At 35.9% G+C, this 19,544-nt stretch overlaps 1 protein-coding gene and 1 long non-coding RNA gene across 3 annotated transcripts in view; both read left to right on the top strand.

Moving 5' to 3' along the window:
* The first annotated feature begins 6,025 nt into the window (after nt 1-6,025).
* On the top strand, nt 6,026-11,191 carry LOC124304056 (uncharacterized). The gene is made up of 2 exons (XR_006908046.1): nt 6,026-6,117; nt 7,696-11,191. It is a non-coding gene; the product is annotated as an uncharacterized LOC124304056 (long non-coding RNA).
* Nucleotides 11,192-12,395: 1,204 nt separating this feature from the next.
* LOC124304040 (potassium voltage-gated channel subfamily H member 2-like) overlaps nt 12,396-19,544 on the top strand; it is an 83,596-nt gene continuing 76,447 nt past the window's right edge. For both annotated transcript variants that reach the window (XM_046761980.1, XM_046761979.1), the window contains exon 1: nt 12,396-12,859. In XM_046761980.1, coding sequence (XP_046617936.1) covers nt 12,784-12,859 — 76 coding nt within the window. In that variant the 5' untranslated portion in view covers nt 12,396-12,783. The remainder of the gene's footprint in view (nt 12,860-19,544) is intronic.

The raw sequence follows: 19,544 nt of genomic DNA, 5'->3' as shown, positions 1-19,544 counted from the left end.
GGCCGGCGAAGGGGGGAGGCCAACCGAGGCGCGCGGCAAGCAGGGCGGGGCTCCTTGCCGATACTCTCGTCGACCCCGGGCCGGCGCTCGGGAACCTTCGGCTAACCTCGGCTCCCCCCCCTAAGCCCGGCTGACGTCACACCCGAGATGCGAACGCAGCGCCACGCGCCCGCGAATATTCGAACGCAGCTAGAGTCGGGGCGTTGACTGAAGACTGTTAGAGATGGTTGCCCTAATGGGGTATTGTGTGCCTTGTGGAATTACGTGTAAACGGCTGGCACCGGTAAGGTAGCTACCGGATCGCAAACCCAGTTACACTTACCTACCGAGTATTGGTCGCGATAATTTTCTTGAGGTTAAACGTCTTTAAATTCTTCGGTCAACAGTCTGGGTTTGCGAACTGCTATTAGAGGTTCTCTCTGCTATTAGATTTGAACCACGGGTTTGGAACGACAAATCCAGAGACGATAAGGATTGAACGTGCGGTTGTGACTGGGCAGTATGGCGGCAAGATCTGGGCTGTTAACAAATTGTTGTAGGTCAATTGCGCGAATATAAGAGTGTAAAAAACTTGATACTAGCTGTGAAGCTTCAGTTACTTTGCAAGAAATTGATGTGCGGAAGAAAATATAGCCAAAAAGGCTTGCAAAACTAAATATAGCCCACTTGGAGTAACGCATTATTCTGCTACCAGATATTACAATGCCATATTTTCATTCATCCTAGCATCCATAACTCAGCATCAAACAAATTTGCGGAAACTGTTTCACCTTACGACGACTTTAAATCCACTCAAGAATCCAACTCGCATCATTGGTGTGGGTGCACTTTGTATGTAAATACCGGTCTGGCCGCCTCTCGGATTTATTTCGAATTCGGAATTCGAACCGTCGGATGATTAATAATTGTGATTGTCAGTCCCGTTCAGTCGCGTCGTACGTCATGGAAGTCACTTAATACGGGAAAGAAATTGGCAGCTAAAGATTTCAAATTTTCTGCTAATTGTCGAGTCGATCGAAAGCTAAGCACAGTGTTTTCAAGATGATAATGAGAATTTCAAATGTTCCGAGAACCTCTGCGAAGAGCGCAATTAAACCGAGTTGTCAAAGTACGATCTTGTTGATCATTTCAGATTGCGTGATTGCTTTCGAAACCTTGTATCGAAAGCGTCAATGATAATCTTCGGTTCCTTGGAATCTTCACGATTCAAATTTCCATCAATGCTCTAAGACATCGATTCATCTCGCGGAGCTTCTCGCAAACGTCGCGATAAAAGTCTAACAGCGCCGAGACAAGGTTCTACGCCCTATTCGTCGTCTGACGTCACTGTTCGGTTGATCACCGAACCGTAAATAGCCCATTATTATTTCTTAAATAAGGCTTCAATCGATGAGGCTGTTCGAATTCAATTGATTGCAATTACAGTTACCATTTGATAGTCAATTACGAGTTACGCAAATTAATAAATTGTAAAATATTTGTAAGTAAATAAAATATGGAATGTGTTTACGAATTTGTATTATTTCCCCTTCAAAGATTTACCATTCCGACGAATTTATAAATTGTGTAAGTATTAATTATCGAGAGAATTCGTTTACCAAGTGACTTATTGATCGCGGTGCGAGACTATTCGTTTCCTGCATCACCGAGGGAGCAACGAGTCGCCCAAAGGACGGTGAGGTATGTGAAGTTGACCCGTGACTTTCAAATTTCGAAAAAAAAACCGGTACCAAATGATTGCTCCTTAATTTTTCCTAGTTGCTCTATAACTTTTGTTGACTTTTGTTGTGCTCCAGCACCGTTTACAAGAAAATTGAATAAAAACAAAATCACGAATAGCTGGATATTTGCTTTCAAATTGCGTCTAATTGCTCCATTCTTTTCATTACTCGTTTCCTCGTAGTTTTCGAACAATTGAAGAAACGAAATCGACATTTTTCCTAAGGCCAAGTGCCGTGATATTTGAATTTATGGTTCATGTAAGCAAACTAAATTTTAATTGGTCCAAATTACTCCTAATTGTTCAACTATTTTTAATAATTACTTCCCGAGGTGTTTTTCGAGAAAATTGGAGGAATCCAGATAAACCCATTTCCAGAGTCGAGTGGTGCCGAATTAGATCTGTCATTTTTTCTTGAACCAATAATTTCATTCTCTACACGTCTATAGTTAGCGGTGGGTCGCTGGTTCGTTTCCCGTCATGGGCGGGTTGTTTCTTCTGCAGATTTTCACTCTTGAAGAACATTTTTAACTTCTTTTTCCACTTTTGCTCAAACGCTTCGAGTATCGACTCGATACTTTCATATACCATTTTCAACAAATTGTCCCGCTTGAGGAGTGAATAAAATTGCTATTAGACTTGCAGTTTTCACAGTATTCATTACATTCAGTTGGTTTCAGGTTGAAATTTTCATTTTTCATATCGAACCTCTCGTTGCAGATATTGTAAAATCTTATTTATACAATGACTCTCTTATGGTTTGTTGGTATTTTCCGATTACTCAAATATTCGCTAACCTCGACAAGTCTTGCTACAGCTAATTTTGTAATCAAGTGAAAACCCACCACATTAGATTAATATTTAATTTTCATAATCCGTATTCAACACATGCATTATTTTAATATGCTGAATAATTATGTCAAGTTTTGGAAATGATCTTGAACCTATCATACCTGTTGTTCCAAATCTGTGATAAATTGATGTGTTCAGTAACCACATGATGGTTTTTCAAGCAGCTTCTCTCAATGCAAATAATCGTTGATGCCGATCAACATTGTTGCTGTTTTCTTCTGTAATCAAGTAAGATATCACAATATTTTGTTAGTAATGCAACTTCAAAATCGAAATATGCAACATTGAAAATTTACCGTAATTTTTCTGAAATAGTAAACTTTTTTGAAACGAAAGTAGCATGATAGTACCATCAAGAATGATCTGAACTGTTTTCTTTCCTTCCATAACATTGTGAACTGTTCAGCTTCTACATTCTAATTTTCAATACTTGTTCCCACGGCGACGTTCCAGAGTGAATACTATACTAAACATGTAATTTTCCTACCAATAAATAGTAAATTATTACTAACTTAGTTTCCGCGTGGGTCGGCGGTGTAAGAACGTAACGGTCAAATCGCAATCGTCATTTGTTTAACCATTGAAAAAAGTCAGTCAGAGGCATACCGCGTGAAAACGAAACTCTCGGTGGTTTTAAACTGTTTATTTGACAATCACTCATCAATGCTAGCCACACGGATCGAGTTAGTTACGAAAAACCATTAAATTGCATAAATTCGGAACGCACGATTCTACCCGAGTACTTTCGAATTCTACGCCGTCCCAAAAATCCTCGAGTACCCTGAAGTTGGCGCTGCAGCAGCGACGCCTGCGCGGCAAATAAATGCGACGCTATACCCTCTGACCAGGATTTCGGAATTAATTTTCAACGACAAAAATTTGTCGGTAACTTATTTACTGTCGGTATGCAGAGTGTACAAGGGTAGACCGCTTATCGACAATCATTTACCGTCCCTCGAAGATTAGTTTCAAGTACCAATTTCATCTCAGAGAACTCAGGATCTTTAATTCTTACGAAATGCGACAGGTGGCTGAAAAATTAACGCGGGCAGCACGGAACCGCATTGCGCAGTTTCAAAAGGGAAAAAGGAACCGGGTGTGTTGTAAGCCTGCCCAGAAGTACGTGCGGAGAATGAAATAAAATTATTTGATAGCCGTGTGTACGTTCGGATGTCATCGTGACTCAATGAAATCTGAAAAGCGGCAGCTAATTACAGAGCTTTGACTTTAATCGCGCGTATCTCCGAATGCGAATACATAGGTGCGATTGAAATCTCCTTATCCCAACGGGATGTGTGCTATTTGTTTGATTTACTGCGCGCGTATAATAAAAACAATTGTGTGCGCGACTCGTTTGCGAATTTTATGATGGATTCGCGGGCGCACAAAGAGCCGCGTTCTTCTATCTTCCGCGAGGTAAAAGCTCTGCAAACAGGCAAGGCAGCTGATAAAGCGGTGACCGGTTAGCGCGTCTGTTTTATTCGCGGGATCGACGAATACTATCGGAATCGCAATAAATCTATCATTCCCGCGGAGTCAATTATTGACAGCGGAAAATTCCCTAGCGCAAAATTCTCCGAATGATCGTCTCTAATCGCGCTCGGTCAGAATCATTCCGAAGCAAGTCGATCGAAATATTGAAAAATTAAGAAGTTTGAGACTTACTTACGAGAGAAAGGAAAAAAATACAAATCCCAGGGATTATCAATTTTTACAAAGCCTCTGCAAGTGGCCCGCTGCCAATTTGCGTAGGTATATTATGAGTAAACTGAGTTCGTGGAAGTCTGCAGCGGAGCTAATTCGTTTCACTCACGACAGGCACAGGCAAGCCGACAAAAATTTTGACGTTTAAAATACGTAATGCTTTTCTATGTTACACTCTAGTCGACCAATGTTTTTGTTTTGCAAATTACGAAGATTGTCTAACGACGCGAAAAAAAAAAAAAATTTACGTAGATTCCAAATTTTCTAGAACAGCATAATTATAGCATCGGGTGAATGTTGTAAAGAATTTAAATTACCAAACAACTTGGATGTAATAATCCAATGTGAATTATAATGTTATGCAACGTAATTTAGAGGGAAGAATTTTTATTATACCTACGGAACTCTGGTTCAGGATTTGTTTGATGAAATTCGTCTGCTGCGTACTGCCATTCCCATTTATTACACATACATATGTATGAAAACGGCAATTATACCTCAAAGAAATATCATAAAAGTACGGAAAGAGCAGATTACGTTGCGATTCTACTTTTGGATCCAATTTTAGACCCCAAAATTTGGAGCCGTGAATCAAAACTCGAATTTCTCTACCTTTTTTTCGTAATAAAGGGCCAATGAAATGTAATATATATTCCGAAGAAGAGATTTTCGAGTAAATAATGATTTCGAAATTACGTATATCGAAATTTTTGGTTTTCTACTCAAGGTCACTTTAGACTACACAATTCGTTCAATTTCACTCTGCGATTAGTCATTTTACCGAGACGACTATTTTCGAAAATACCGCAGTGAGATACTCGACGTGACATTGATTTAAATCGAAAAAGTATTAATGTGGATCTGACTATCGAGAAAAACAAACGCAACAATCTGTTCAGCGAATTTGCAACAAAAAATCTTCCCAATAAACCGATAACCCATCGTGTCGTGGTAATCGAACAGTAAACGTATTGATTTTTAACAATTTTTTAAATCGATAACATCCGTAAGCCTTTTGTTAATAAATTTATATTTTTTTTACTCTCTTTCTTCTTTCATGCATATATTTAGAAAAATTGCATCGTTTAGTTTATGCTGAATAAAAAAAGAATTTGACAAATTCGACCAAAATAAAAAAAAAAAATGTGTCCGATTTACCAAATACAGCAAGAGAAATTTAGTTGGATCGAACGATAGAAAATTTGTCAAAATAATATAATTTCAGTTCAATTGTTTGAAACACATTCAAACGCCGTACATTGGCAAATTCGACAAAATTTCGAAATAACGATTCCGACTCTTCCTCGGCAGCCTTCTCCTAAAAATTTCCAAATTGGGTGTGAAATTTTGACGATGTGAGGGAAAAAACCACACAAAACAAAAAAAAAAAAAAAAAAACAAAGAAAAAATCAGAATTTGCAAGTAGGAAGAGCAACAATGCCGCTGCGGTCAGATACGTGAAATATAAATTTCAACGACGGCAACGAATCAACGGAACCGTCGAGCTAATCGCGTTGAGGTGGAGGTGATGGGTGCGGGCGGATTTTTCACGACGCTCGGCGTCGGCGCAGCTTTTTGGACGTCGACGCAGGCGCCGCGACGTCGGCGTCGCCGGTCGTTGGCGGAGGTATCCGTACACACACGCATCCATAGGACGTGTATGCGAAGAGAGACGAAGAGAGAGAGAGAGAGAGAGGGAGAGAGACGAAAAGAGAGAGGGACCGGGTCTCGGAGAGCGTACCGGATCGTATTTTCAGTTCCACCCCGACCGAAACGGCCGCAGTGTCTGCCCGCCCGCCAAATGCGCGATTATTACACGTCTGTCTGCGCTGCACGATCATGTATAACAATTTTTGAAAAAGAAAATACAAAATAATCACAATCGTCGTCGTTATCATTGAAATATAAATATATATACATACATATATATATAATCTTGTTGCATGGCCTTCGAACTTGTATATTAAAAAATACATTCATATATATATATATATATATATATATATATATATATATATATATATGTGTAAATATATATATATATTGTATATCATAAAACAAAACTACGCAACGTTGCACGATTAGCCGGTTTCGATTGAATATAAAGTATACGAATTATTTCGATATGTTTATTTCTTATTTATTTTTTTTCACGCGTTGTCGTTGTAAATCAAGCTCCTTGTCAATTTTTGTCAAACTCCTCGGCTTTCACTCTCTAGCTCTCTCTCTCGCTCTCTCTTTCTTTCACTTTCCGTGCTTCATCTTCCTTCTTCGTTTTACTTCCTTTTTTTTTTCTTTTTCACACACACACAAACCAACACCAAAAACAACACGGGAATATCAAAATATGTACATATCGCGCAGGTTGCGAAAACGCGTCGATTGTTCCATTCAATTTATAATATATAACGATTATTTCCTTCGTGTTTTATACACATATATATATATACATATTTTTTTTTTTTTTTTTTCACAATACATTTTCGACACAGTCAAAGTTGTATCTTTTTTTTTTCAACTAACACTAACGCACAAGCGCAAACGCATGTTATCTACAGAGATTATTTTATATACATATGTTAAAAAGTGGCGAAAAATTTACGGATCACGATGCGCGAGGTAATTACAAGCGTATAAAATATATCCGGATCGTTTTTCATCAGCCGCGCGCAGTTCGCACATAGAAACCGTGTTGCGGTCATCGTCGTTGCCGTTGCGGGTTTCGTGGATCACCCTTAAAACGCTGCCGTCACTCCGTTGCCGTTGACATCGTGATTATCCGTGAACTCGACGTGCGCGATTATCTGTGTGCATAAGGTATACGGTATTTAAACGGCGCAACGCGATCGAACGAGTTTCCTGCTGCTGGACGGCCGGCCAGCTCTGATAAACGTATATATTTAACCGAGGGAAAGAGTGAAGGATGAAGAGATAAAGAGAGAGAGAGAGAGGGTGGGAGGGAGGGAGGAGAGAATAGAAATATCCATGTATAAATATTTCACCACCTATTGTGCATTAATAATTGAAATTCTTGCAGTAATCTCTAGCCCGGGATGAATTTTAAAGCGCGTGTGTGAGAGAGAGTGAGAGAGAGAGAGAGAGAGAGAGAGAGAGAGAGTGAGTGAGAGTGAGAGCGAGAATCGGATATTATTGAAAAATATTGTGGTGTGTAAATAATGTTGTTGATATTTGAGACGGGAAAAGAAATTAAGAATGATTGCAGTATTTTGGATATATTTACGCGAGAAGCAGATCTTTTGAAATTTTTATAACATATTACAAAAATTTCGATATTTATTCATTACAATACGTGCGTAACATACGAGTATGAATATATATATATACATATATTTACAATAAAATTCAAAATCGCACGTTTCTTATAATTATTTTCCATTCTCAATATCGCTAAATTGCAGATCGTGAAAAAAATTAGTGACAATGTAATATTGTGCAACGATACAATAGTGACAATGTAATGAAAAATTGCTGAAACACTGCGCGCCACAATTGGATAATTGAAAGTTTTGATAAATCGTCGCGAGTTAACGAACGGCAATAAGGAAATAGGTAAAAAAAGAACAAACGAATGAAGAAAATGAAAAATAAAATAACGCCCAACGTATATTATAATGACGCGTGAATAGTGGGTGTGCGTTGTTTAGAAGAAGAAGAAGAAGAAGAAGGAGAAGAAAAAAAGAAGGAAGGAAGAAGAGTTAAAAAAACAAAAAAAAAGAAAATTAACAATAAAGATCCGCATCGGTACTCACACATACACAGGGGCACAAACGCGTGTACGTATGTACGATATGTGCGTGCGTGCTTACACGACGATGAAACGGAAGACCGGAGGACAATCGATAGTGAAGGTGTAAATAGTTGAGTGCGAAAAGTAGGAGGAGGGTAGTGACGGTGGTGGAAAGGCTACGCATACACACACGATTATACGCACGCATCTTGGCACATGAATATCTATACGTACGCGTGTGATACGTAAAGGAGAAGGAGAAGAAGAAAAAACAAAAATAAAGTAAAAAAAAAAAAAAGAAAGAAAGAAAATAACTCCGGGAGACACACGCGGCGTTTGTGCGGTTTTAACTACTGCCGCGGCAGCCGCGCTTCTGACTTTTTTATACACCTGACCGCGGTTCGGTAAGAAAAAAAAAAAAAATAAAACGTTGAAGAGAGGTAGAAACAATAACGAGAAATTCGGACGGAGTGTGGTTCGGAAGGGAAAAAAATTTAAAAAAAAATAAATAAAACAAAAACCAAAGAAACAATAACAGTAGTGGTGGTGGTGGTTTTTTCTCTTTCGTTGAATTAATTGATTAGTACATTTTTCACGCTTACGAATAAATATCACCTGTCACCTATTATATATATATATATATACACGTATATGTATATATGTGTGTATATATGCGAAGGTGTAATATACGCAAACGCTTCGATCGCTGTACCTAATTTATTGTAATCATATACATATAAATATGTCACGTATAATATACACGCAAAAAGTGCCTTGACGAGATTGAAAATTAATGAATAAAAAACAGAAGTAAACTGGCGATGGTAAATATATCGGACGATATTGGTAAAACCAAGTGTTGAGCATAAGTGATGCTTGGACAAAATATGTATTGTAATTTTTAGAGAACTGTTATACATGAAAAATATTTCTAATTCTCCGATCGTGTCTTCATTTTATCTACGTTCGCGCTAGTTTTTCTTCTTTTTCTAATTGTTCTGTGAAACCAACGCATACACACATACATATATATATATATATATATATATGTTATATGCGTATGTGTTTGTACACATATTGTGCATATAATATGAAATTTGTAGCAAACTTTGCGGCACGTAAACAACTTCCTCTCGATCAATATAAATGATAGCATAAAGAGAGAGAGAGAGAGAGAGAGAGAGTGAGAGAGACAGGAGGTAGGAGAAAATAAAAAAAAAAATGAGAAAAATGTCGGTACGTAATAATAACGAACTTTGTGTAAAATGGAACGATGTTGGTAAAAACGACGATGGAAAAAATATTAAAATAATTCGACGAGGAAGAGAATAAGTGATGGAAAAAAGAATTGCACCATGCGTTACGTGTATGTAGCGTACAATTGTCAAAGTGAAGTTGATATTGTGAATGAGGAAGGGAATGGGAAAGAAACCGGAGCGAAAAACGTGAATTTTAACGTAATGCTAATAATAACAACAATCACGATCAGGCGAAAAATTTAACGACGACAAAACGAAAGCAAATGTCACAGTACGCAAAGTTATCGCGGCGTTGGAAAAGTGGGGGTGATGTGGGGAAAAAGGTCGGACGCAAAAGCGAGGAGGGAAAAAAATAACAAATTTCTCGTATCGTGGAAATGGTATCAATTAAATGCTTAATAAAGCGACGGGAACATCGGGCAATTGGTGTAAAAAAATTCATCGACGACAACTGTTATAATCCCATGAGTATTGATAAAAATAATAACAACAACAATGAAGATAACAAACGCGGTTGTGTAAAATATCCGCGCACAGAGCTGAGATTGATCGTTAAAAAATCGTTGCTCCCGGGGCGATCGATAATAACAATAATAACAACAATAATAATAATAATAATAGCAGTGATAGTAATACTGACAAAGCAAATTGACGACGGTGAGATTGCGGAAAAATCATCGTTAGCGGCGTGGTTTTTTTCACACAACGTAGCGAAAAAATCTTGTCGTTACATTATTTTTGTCACGTTGCTAAATCCGTACGGCGAACGGCAAACGCGGGATTCTTGGCAAGGAGGATCGGACGGAGGGGGAGGAGGAGGAGGAGGAAGAGGAGGAGGAGAAGGAGGAGGAGGAGGAGGAGAAAAACCGAAGGGAAAATCGGCGCCGAAGCCGGGGATAATAAGAAGCGATTCCCCCCCCCCCGGAAGTTAGGGGAATGGAAGGAAGAAGAAGAAGAATCGTCTCGAATGGTCAAAACTCGCCTGGTGCCCCGGTGAAAAGTGTCGGATGAAAAATAAGGATAAAGTAAGAGAGAGAGAGAGAAAAAAAACCACAACGCGTATAATTGAGTCACGCGTGAATTTAAGTATTCGTATAACGCGTTTCAATTTTGCGAATTATGCATCGGGTTGAATAATTTGTACGCGTTGTGCGGTACAAAGTTTCAAAGGGTCGACGTGGTTGCTTTGGTGGTGGTGGTGGTGGTTCGTTTTAATTACAATCGACTTTGTTATACGTCATCCCTACCGCGTATACTACGTAACTAAGTTACTGTATAAGTAATGCGAACAACGGACTTGTACAAGCAACACAAGCCGCGCTTAACGTTCGATGCGATATTTAACCGTTCAATTTTCCCATTGAAAAGACCGAGGAGAACAAGTTTTATATCTCTTCTAAGCCGAGTGACGAGATAGGAAGGAGAATAAAAAAAAAAAAATTTGAATAAAATAAAATAAAATAAAACTTTTAACCACTTAATTGCATGCTCGAGGATAAAACAGAGGCAAAGAGAGAGAAAAAAGGATGTAGAAATAATGGATGAAACGCATGTTTTGCGAAAATAACTATACGAAGCTGCGTTCTTATTTTTTTCAATTTATCTCTGCAGTTTTGACGTATAAACGATAACGTTGGTAACGATAATAATGATGACAACGATGTGTCGCGGTGTTATTTTGAAACGTGCTGTGAAAATTGAAGGGAAATCTGCACAAGTGGTATAATAACAGTAATAAAAATAACAACAACAACAAAAATAATAATAAACCAAACGAACGAAAATTAAAAGGAAAACAAAAGGGACGCCGACAAAAACGAGTTTAAAAGCAACAAGAAAAAAAAAATAATAATAACCAGAGAACGATAAACAAATGAGAATAATCGTACATCGATTCTTCAACGAAGGGAGAAAGAAATACATGCGTTGAAACAATTCGTGATGTTGCGCGATGTTTTGTAACGTATGCTTGTAATACATAACTTACGTGTACATGAGAATACGCTTGAATTTATAATTTGTTCTTCTCGAAATAATCTAATATTAACAAATACAGTAATAATATATTAAACGGGATATATAAGCGTTGATGATTTTAAAGAGGAAAAAAAAACGATAAATTAAAAGACGAAGAAGAAGAATAAGAAAAATTTGATGTAATAGTAATGAAAATAAATATGCGCTACAATCCAATATCGATCCTAAGAAATAAATAAAATATCGCTTGAGTATGAATAATCAACCTGTTATATGATAGAAGTGAAATGCGTATAGTAATAATACTAATAATATATACTGCTGAAATTTTTCAAACACCTGCGCTTATAATATAATGAAACGGCCTTATATTGTAGAATCGTGGAAACAACTCTCTCTCTATACATGTGTATACGTATATAGTATTGTTATAACGGACAGAAGCAGGGAGAGAGAAAGATAATCGATAACAAACTTATTAGTACTGCAAGCGAGGGGAAGAAAACAAAAGGAAAATTAGAAAACAAAACAAAAAAAAAAAAACAATCGGCCTGAATTTGTCTGAGATCGAATTAGTATATTAATCATAGTGACAATGACTATAATAATAAGAAACACGTACGTAATATATAATTGATGCATAAAAATTACGTGTATAATAATATTTAATACGTCTCTGGGGGTGAAAATCGAAATACCGTATAGTTGAAGCTGTGAAGATATATTACTATTATTGTCGATCGTTTGAGGAAACGTGAAGACTAAGAAAAAAAAATACAAGTAACAATATCAATATAGAAATGAATAAATAAATAAAGTTTCAGTGTATTTTGTTTTCCTACCATTTTTTCATCATTTATTACAAATATATACACACATTACATAATATATAGATTATACAATGTTTTTCCTTTCTTTCTCTCTTTTATAAATATTTATACATATATACATATGTATATGTATGTATATATCTATATGTATACATATACGTATATATAGATATATACATATACATATATATATATATTATATATATATATATATATAAATATATATACATATTACATACGCTCAACTCGTGCTGTGCTTTTCTACCGTTGAATTAAATTTGTACACATTAGTAATAATTAATAATAATAATAATAATAATAATATTAATAATAATAACAACAACAATTGCATAATATTACACAGTCTATATAAATGTTTCGATTGATAAACGTTGCACCCGAAGTGCAGTCTGTGTAATAAATTTTGAAACGGGAAAAGTAAAGTGAAAAAAATAAAATAAATTGATAGAGAGTGAAAAAAAAAAAAAGTGCGCGGTGTGCAGTGTAATAAAAGTTTTACGTGCAAAGGGAGGAGAAAAAAAAAAAAAGAGAAAATTACGAGATAAAAGAAATAAGGTGCGCGGGCGAAGGAGATATTTCGTTTTCCCACGATTCTCTCCTCTTCGGAAAATCGAAAAAAATTTTTGGCAAATTTTGTTTGGAACGTAGCCGATAAATATTATATCATCTGAGATGCCGGTTCGTCGAGGACACGTCGCCCCTAGGACAACGATCATCGAAACTATCATCAGGAAATTCGACACCCATGGTAAATATATACATATATTATACATGTTATATACTATCAATTGTTGTATATCACGCGTAAGCATTTTTCAACAAATTTTTTAATCCTCGTCCATCGTCTTAGCGAATGTACGCTGTTTGAGAGATTTTCTTGAAAAAAAAAAAAACCAAAAAAATGAAAATGATACAAAATTGACAAAAACAAGGTGGTTGTTTTTACGGTTGAGGTGATGAATACGCAATTGTGTGAAAGAGTGGAACGACACAAAAGGATAGGAACGATTTAAGAAGAAAACTCAATCAAAGCGAAAAAAAAAGCTTTTGAATCGAATGGGGGGAGAAAATTTATCAGGCTTCGATATCGTGCTATAATTTCGTCTGGTTGTGTAGAATAACGTTCAATATCTTATAAAGAGGTATGGGACAGGTGTATACAACTTTTACAGAAGCATAAAAAGAATTGACCGATCAATCAAACGGTAGAAGGAAATTGATTACACGGCTCTACAAAAAAATTTTTGTTCTTCGTCCTAAAGTTTATTTTATGATTTTCTGGTTAATTATGAACAAAAACGAAAAGAAAATACCTTTTTTTTGTACAAAGTTTGCTTTTGTAATAGTTATAGTAAAAATACTCATTTTTGATTATTTTTTTAAATATTAATTATTTTAAATACATCAAAAAATACCGCGCGATCGGAGTTGGGTTTTAACGTTCAAACAGTACTTCTAGATGGCACTCGAGTGATAAACAACGATCAGGTGTTTTGTAGAAATCCAGAATAACTGAAAATGTTCTCATTAAAAGTACATATGCTGCATGCTCATTTAGATAAATTTAAAACCAACATGGGAGCGTATTCAGAAGAGCAAGGAGAACGTTTTCATCGGGACATTTTGAGCTTCGAACAACGTTGTCAAGGCCAATACAATGAAAACATGATCGGAGACTATATTTGGGGTTTATTGAGAGAAAGTACTTACGAACATAAGGGAAAAAGTAAAAGCGTGCACTTTTAAATTATCTTCTACTTTTTTGTAACTTATTTTGATAGTAAAACTTAATAAAAATAATAAAAATGTTTATTTAAATGGTTTCATCTTCAATTGATAATTAAAACCACAGATTTTGAAAAATATCGTTCAATCGATCTCCTAAGTACAAAAGCAAACTTTTTCATGCTATATATTTTTTTTTTCGTCTAATTACGAACTAAAGAATCGAAATCTAATACTTTGAAGTCTAGGTAAAATTTTGTGTTGATTCGTGTTATGTATGGGGATTTCCACGTCAGATCGACCTGACCAAAAGCACGACCCTCTTAAAATTTGTTTAAACATCGTGAGAGTGTTTGTGATTTTTTTCAAGATTTATATTCGACGACGCTTAGACTTTAGCGTTCTGTATGATATATGCGGAAATCGGAAACGACCGACGTGTAATTAAGTATTACTCGAAAACTATTGATTGTATAAAAAAAAAAAGTTGCTTGTGAAGAAGTTTTAGTTTCTTAGTGAACTTCAACGCTAAAATATGCAAAAAGTTATCGAGGCCGCGGAAAGTCCGTAACAGCTCAAAGAATATTAGTTTTTGAGATTTCTCAAAAGCGGCATAATTTTTTTCGACAAAAATTTTGGAGGATATTCCTTTCTTATTGTTCAAAAACTTGTGTGAACATCGTCACGGGCCGGGATGTGGTTTCCAAGCTATGAATTTTTTTTCAGAATTGAATATCCACGATTTGACGCGGCAAGTCCCATATATTAGATTGTTTTGCAATAAAATAATTTTCGACCTTCCAAAGTAGAACCCCTTAAAAACTTTGTTTCCATCGAAAGAAAGATTCTGTAAGAAAATGAGCGTTCTACGTTACGTGGAAGATGGCGCTCGTTTCATTTTTCACCTTTTTTTTCACATTTTTTGAATTTGTAAAGAAACACGTTGTAGCGCTTCAGTTATTATTTCCTTCCTGACATTTACATTCAACCCAAAGATCACGATCCATAACACAACAATATATCAACCGCTAATCTTTTTTTCCTAAATTAAAAGTTCATATCGAATTATAACTATTTTATGAGATTGAATTAATAATGAAAAGATCGTCGGAAACACTTTTCAAACATCGAAATTCCTCGATACATGAGGAAAAACGTAATCACAATTTTTTTCAGAATTTTTCGACCCAGCGTCTCTGAAGTATGATTAAAAAAATTGAAACAAAAATCGCCACTTTCTAAAGTATAAAAAAAATTCAGAAAAAACTTATGAAAAATAACAAAAATTTTTGACACCTATTAGAAGATGGAGATTTCATAAGTTCAAAAGATAAGTGTAAGAAAAATGAAAAACATAAAGAATTATTATCATTCGATTGCATTTTCGACACAAGAATGAACACAAGAGTGTTTTTTTTTTTCAATTTTTTTTTTATTCACCATTTGAAGTTATGAAATCTCTATCTTTTAATGTCTTATTACATTCCGTAAGATTTTCCTGAATTTTTTCACATGTCAGAAAGTGGTTTTTTTTTTATTCCAGTTCTTAAATCACATTTCACATACGCTGGGTTGAAAAATTCTGAGAAAAAAGTTGTGATTGCGTTTTTCGTCGTGTACTATGATGCAAAAAACTTATAAACCCAGTCTGAGACATCGACGTAGAATTTTGATCGAGATGTCACGGAATGCCCCGTATATAAATGCCTATTATACAGATCGCCGCATGTGACCGGCGTTATGTATAGAGCTGATGTAATCGCGATTAATCGCGCGACCATATCGCGACGACTGTGACGTCCGTATCTCTCTCTCTCTCTCTCTCTGTCACTCGATTTTTTGCCACTTCAATTTTCTCCAATCTCTACAAGTGTTTATACGGCTTATATTACCCTCGCCATCTTGGCTCAACCCATTGTTCTATTGTGGTATTTCATCCACTTTAGAACATTTGTATAAATTATTATAAATTTTTTTTCAGCTTTCCCGTTCCAGGGCTCCCGGATTTAGATTTATTGTTATTGAAATTTTTTAAACGATCCTATTTCAAAAATAAGAGGTTTGTGGGAAAAATGTATATCAAAAAATTATTTCTATCAATATTTTACCATGTGAATAAATTCTTGTAATTTTTTCGCATTTATGGCATAGGTATGTATGAACAAAATAAGTAAAAAATGTCGTTATGTAAAAAAAAATTTTTTTTGAATGTTTATAATTTTACATGAAATTCTATACCTCAAGCCAAAACTTTTAAAACTTGTTCTAAAGTGTTTGAGAGCCTTTGTTTAGAAGCTACAGAGTTATAACAACGGATGAAAAATTTCAATGTTTTTTTAAACGAATTCTTTGATAAATTTTGGCTACCCTAAAAATCTATGGCTTATCGTATAGAATTTTAATCATTCTAACCAAACGCATAAAAGTTTTGTAACGCGTTAAAAATGCACACGTCAAAATGCGTCAATACTAACAACGATCTGATGATGTATGTGATGGTGGGCTTGCTTCCTCGGTTATGAAAATCGCCCATTTCACAAAACTTAGACAACGATCGTAACGTCGGAAAAATTGTACGGTAACATTCGTTAATCCCTCAACCTTCCGGCCAACTTATTTTCGGTCCGAAACAAAATGAGACTTCGATTCTATACGATTTATGTGACAATGACTGACCAAGTAGCTTCTAGAATCGAACTCGCATTTTTGTCTCGGGCCGAGAACAAGTTAGCCGGAAGCTTTAGGCATTATTCAACATCACCGTACCAATTGGATTCCTCGGTCTAGAAATTTACTTTTCTTCTCGAAGACCTTCTCATGGTCGCCGTTTTTGTTGCAATTTGTGTATGTTGTGTAGATTTTGTACTATAGTATGAAGATAATAAAAGAAGAAAAAAAAAAGCCCTCGGGCACCGCTTGAGATCGCCATTTTTGTTCCTAGGGAAAATTCCTCATGCGAAAACCTTGTTCTATTCACTCGTCTATCTACGGTCCTTGTTGCGACACGAGTGCGAATAACAAAGATAGGCAGTGATGTAATTCAAAAAACGATTCGATAACGCTGATTCTGTCCCACAGACACAAAAACTGCAATGCATCATACCAATGACAGACCGTAAGGTATCCGTAAAAAGATAACCCGTATCTGGAGAAGACAAAGTCCACCAAATATTTAAAACAAATAAGTAAGGGATTCAGCCATATCATATTTTCATATTTCTTTTGCACTTTCCTAACTGTAGTCAGAGTTTTTGAGGTATTTTGACACTTTCCTACTGTTAATGTAACATTGAAGTCAACATTTCTTTCAATTTTCTTAATATTAGCGATTACACTTTCTGAACAAAGGCTTAAGCCTTCTTGGGCAAAGTATTTCGTATAAAAATATGAAAGTTTTGAAAATGGTATTTTTTTTTAAGTTAAGTATTAATTTTTTAAATGTCAATAATTTATTCGGATAGGTAAGATAAAAAAGAATAATATTTTTGGTATACATTTTTGCGAACTAAACATCAAATTTAGTAAATCTGAAACGGAGGCTGAAAAAATCTATAATAATTCACAAAAATTTCTTACAGTAGGTAAAATACCAAAATAATCCGGTGAGTAAATCTAAGACGGTGAAGGTTGGGAACGTTACCGCCACGATGCGTGTTTAGGAAGAATTGTTGCATCGCACCTTTAAGAATGTACGAAACTTAGTAAACCATGATAACAAAAAAACGTACTCTTATATTGAAAAACTAACTCCTTCAAAGTTATTCTAAAATTACGCATTTATAATTTTTTCACCCGATGTCTCGTTACGTCAACGTTACTAACTTCAGCCTCATTTCGAATCGACGTAGACTGCCCCATATTATATTACAACGTCGTAAAATTCAAGGCGAAACTTGTACATTATTACACGTTACATACCCTGAAATGTAATTGTCGACGTATAACATGACAAGGGTCAGGGGGGGTCAAAATCTTTGTGACGTCACATGTTAAAATTTAAAATACTAAAACACGAAATTGATATACAAGGATTATTCGACAAAAATGAGAAAAAAAATGAAAATAACTGTTTTCTTTTGATTATTTTTAAATACATGCGTAAGTTTGAAAAATTTGTGACGTCACATCAGGGGGGGAGGGGGTTCTAAAAATGTGACGACCTGTGACAAGGATGGGGGGAGGGGTTTAAGAGTTCTAAAATTCGTGTGACGTCATTTATGGATGGCCCCCTTATGTGTAAAAAACGAACGATCATTCGCAGTAGCACCGAAGTGCTGCTGACTCGCTTATTCCGTGGTTCATCGATTTTCGAAAGGAATCGATTTCTTGTGATTTCGATTGCGATTTTCGTAACGCCTGAATCGATGAGATTACTCGCGATTTCTTGTGATTTTTCCTGACTTCCAACATTACGAATGATTCCTAAATTTCAAGAATCACCGATTTCTAGATTGGAAATGAGAAATTCATAAATATAAAATATTATCTTATTCGTATTTATAAAAAATTCACGATAAACGTTGGACAAAGGCTTGCTCGTACAATATATATATATATATATATTTATGCATAAACGTTGAACGAAGGCTTGTTTGCATGGAGAGGGGATTAGCGATTTCCTGTATATTTGGAAAAATCATGAGAAAATGAGGAATCGTGCGACTCGCGATTCCTAGCGATTGCCAATCTGATTTTTTGTAAAATGGTTCAATGATTTCCTAAGTGAGCATCCCCTCGAGTAGCACTGCAGAATTTTTCAAACGCGGGTGTAATGTACGTACGTGTATAATACATGACTTATGTATGAAAGATATTACACACATGTATACACGTACAGCCGTAATTCGCTGTCATAACGATCTGCACGCGTCAAAGATTGCAGGCTTCTAATCCGCGACGCGTCTCTCGTATGCTGTATTATACACATAATGCGGCTCCTCGTATCGATAATAATGCTCGCATACGTATGTGTCTTATCTATTTATACCGTGAGCTGTATGTACAATGTAGCTACATGTACAACGTATGCCTATATATGTATATATAGATGATACATACTTACATAGATGAGTTGCATTATGCACGTCCTAAATCTTCGACATTATTGTAACCCGTTGTGCAGTATACACGTACGTATATACCGTGTACACAGATACGGTGCAACGGAACGTGTTAGACTTCAGATTATATATATATATATGTATATATGTATGTATGTAAAAGTGTATTCATATGTAAAGGTGTATGGTATATACCTGTGTATGCGCATTATCGAGCAACCCGCAAAACCGCTGCAGAACCGCTGCATCGCTGTAAACGAATATACAACTTCTTATACATGTAATTTGAGGTATGTAGGTATTTATAACGTATGCAGCGGACTTGCTTGTAAATTTTTGAGATCGTAATATTGGCACGCATGTATATGTATACCTACCTACTTATTGTATATTATACCGGGAGAATCTCTTGAAACTTGAAAATCAACCGCGCATGCGCCAAATAATTCAATCTCATTGGTCGGCGAAATCTTCCCGCAGCGATATTCTTGTCTGCGATGCGGGCGAGCCAACGTATACGCAAAATGTGTACGTTTTAATTTTCAAAGAGCATAAGCGTTAAATTCCGACCGTTCTTTGAAGAATCAACTTTCCGACCCAACAACAAATGCTTTCCAAACCTTTCCGAGACGCTGCCTCGATTATTTG

Source organism: Neodiprion virginianus, chromosome 4 (assembly GCF_021901495.1).
Source record: "Neodiprion virginianus isolate iyNeoVirg1 chromosome 4, iyNeoVirg1.1, whole genome shotgun sequence".
Classification (NCBI taxonomy): Eukaryota; Metazoa; Arthropoda; class Insecta; order Hymenoptera; family Diprionidae; genus Neodiprion; species Neodiprion virginianus.
The sequence above is the reverse complement of the archived record's forward strand: the minus strand, read 5'-3'. Positions and strand labels throughout refer to the sequence as shown.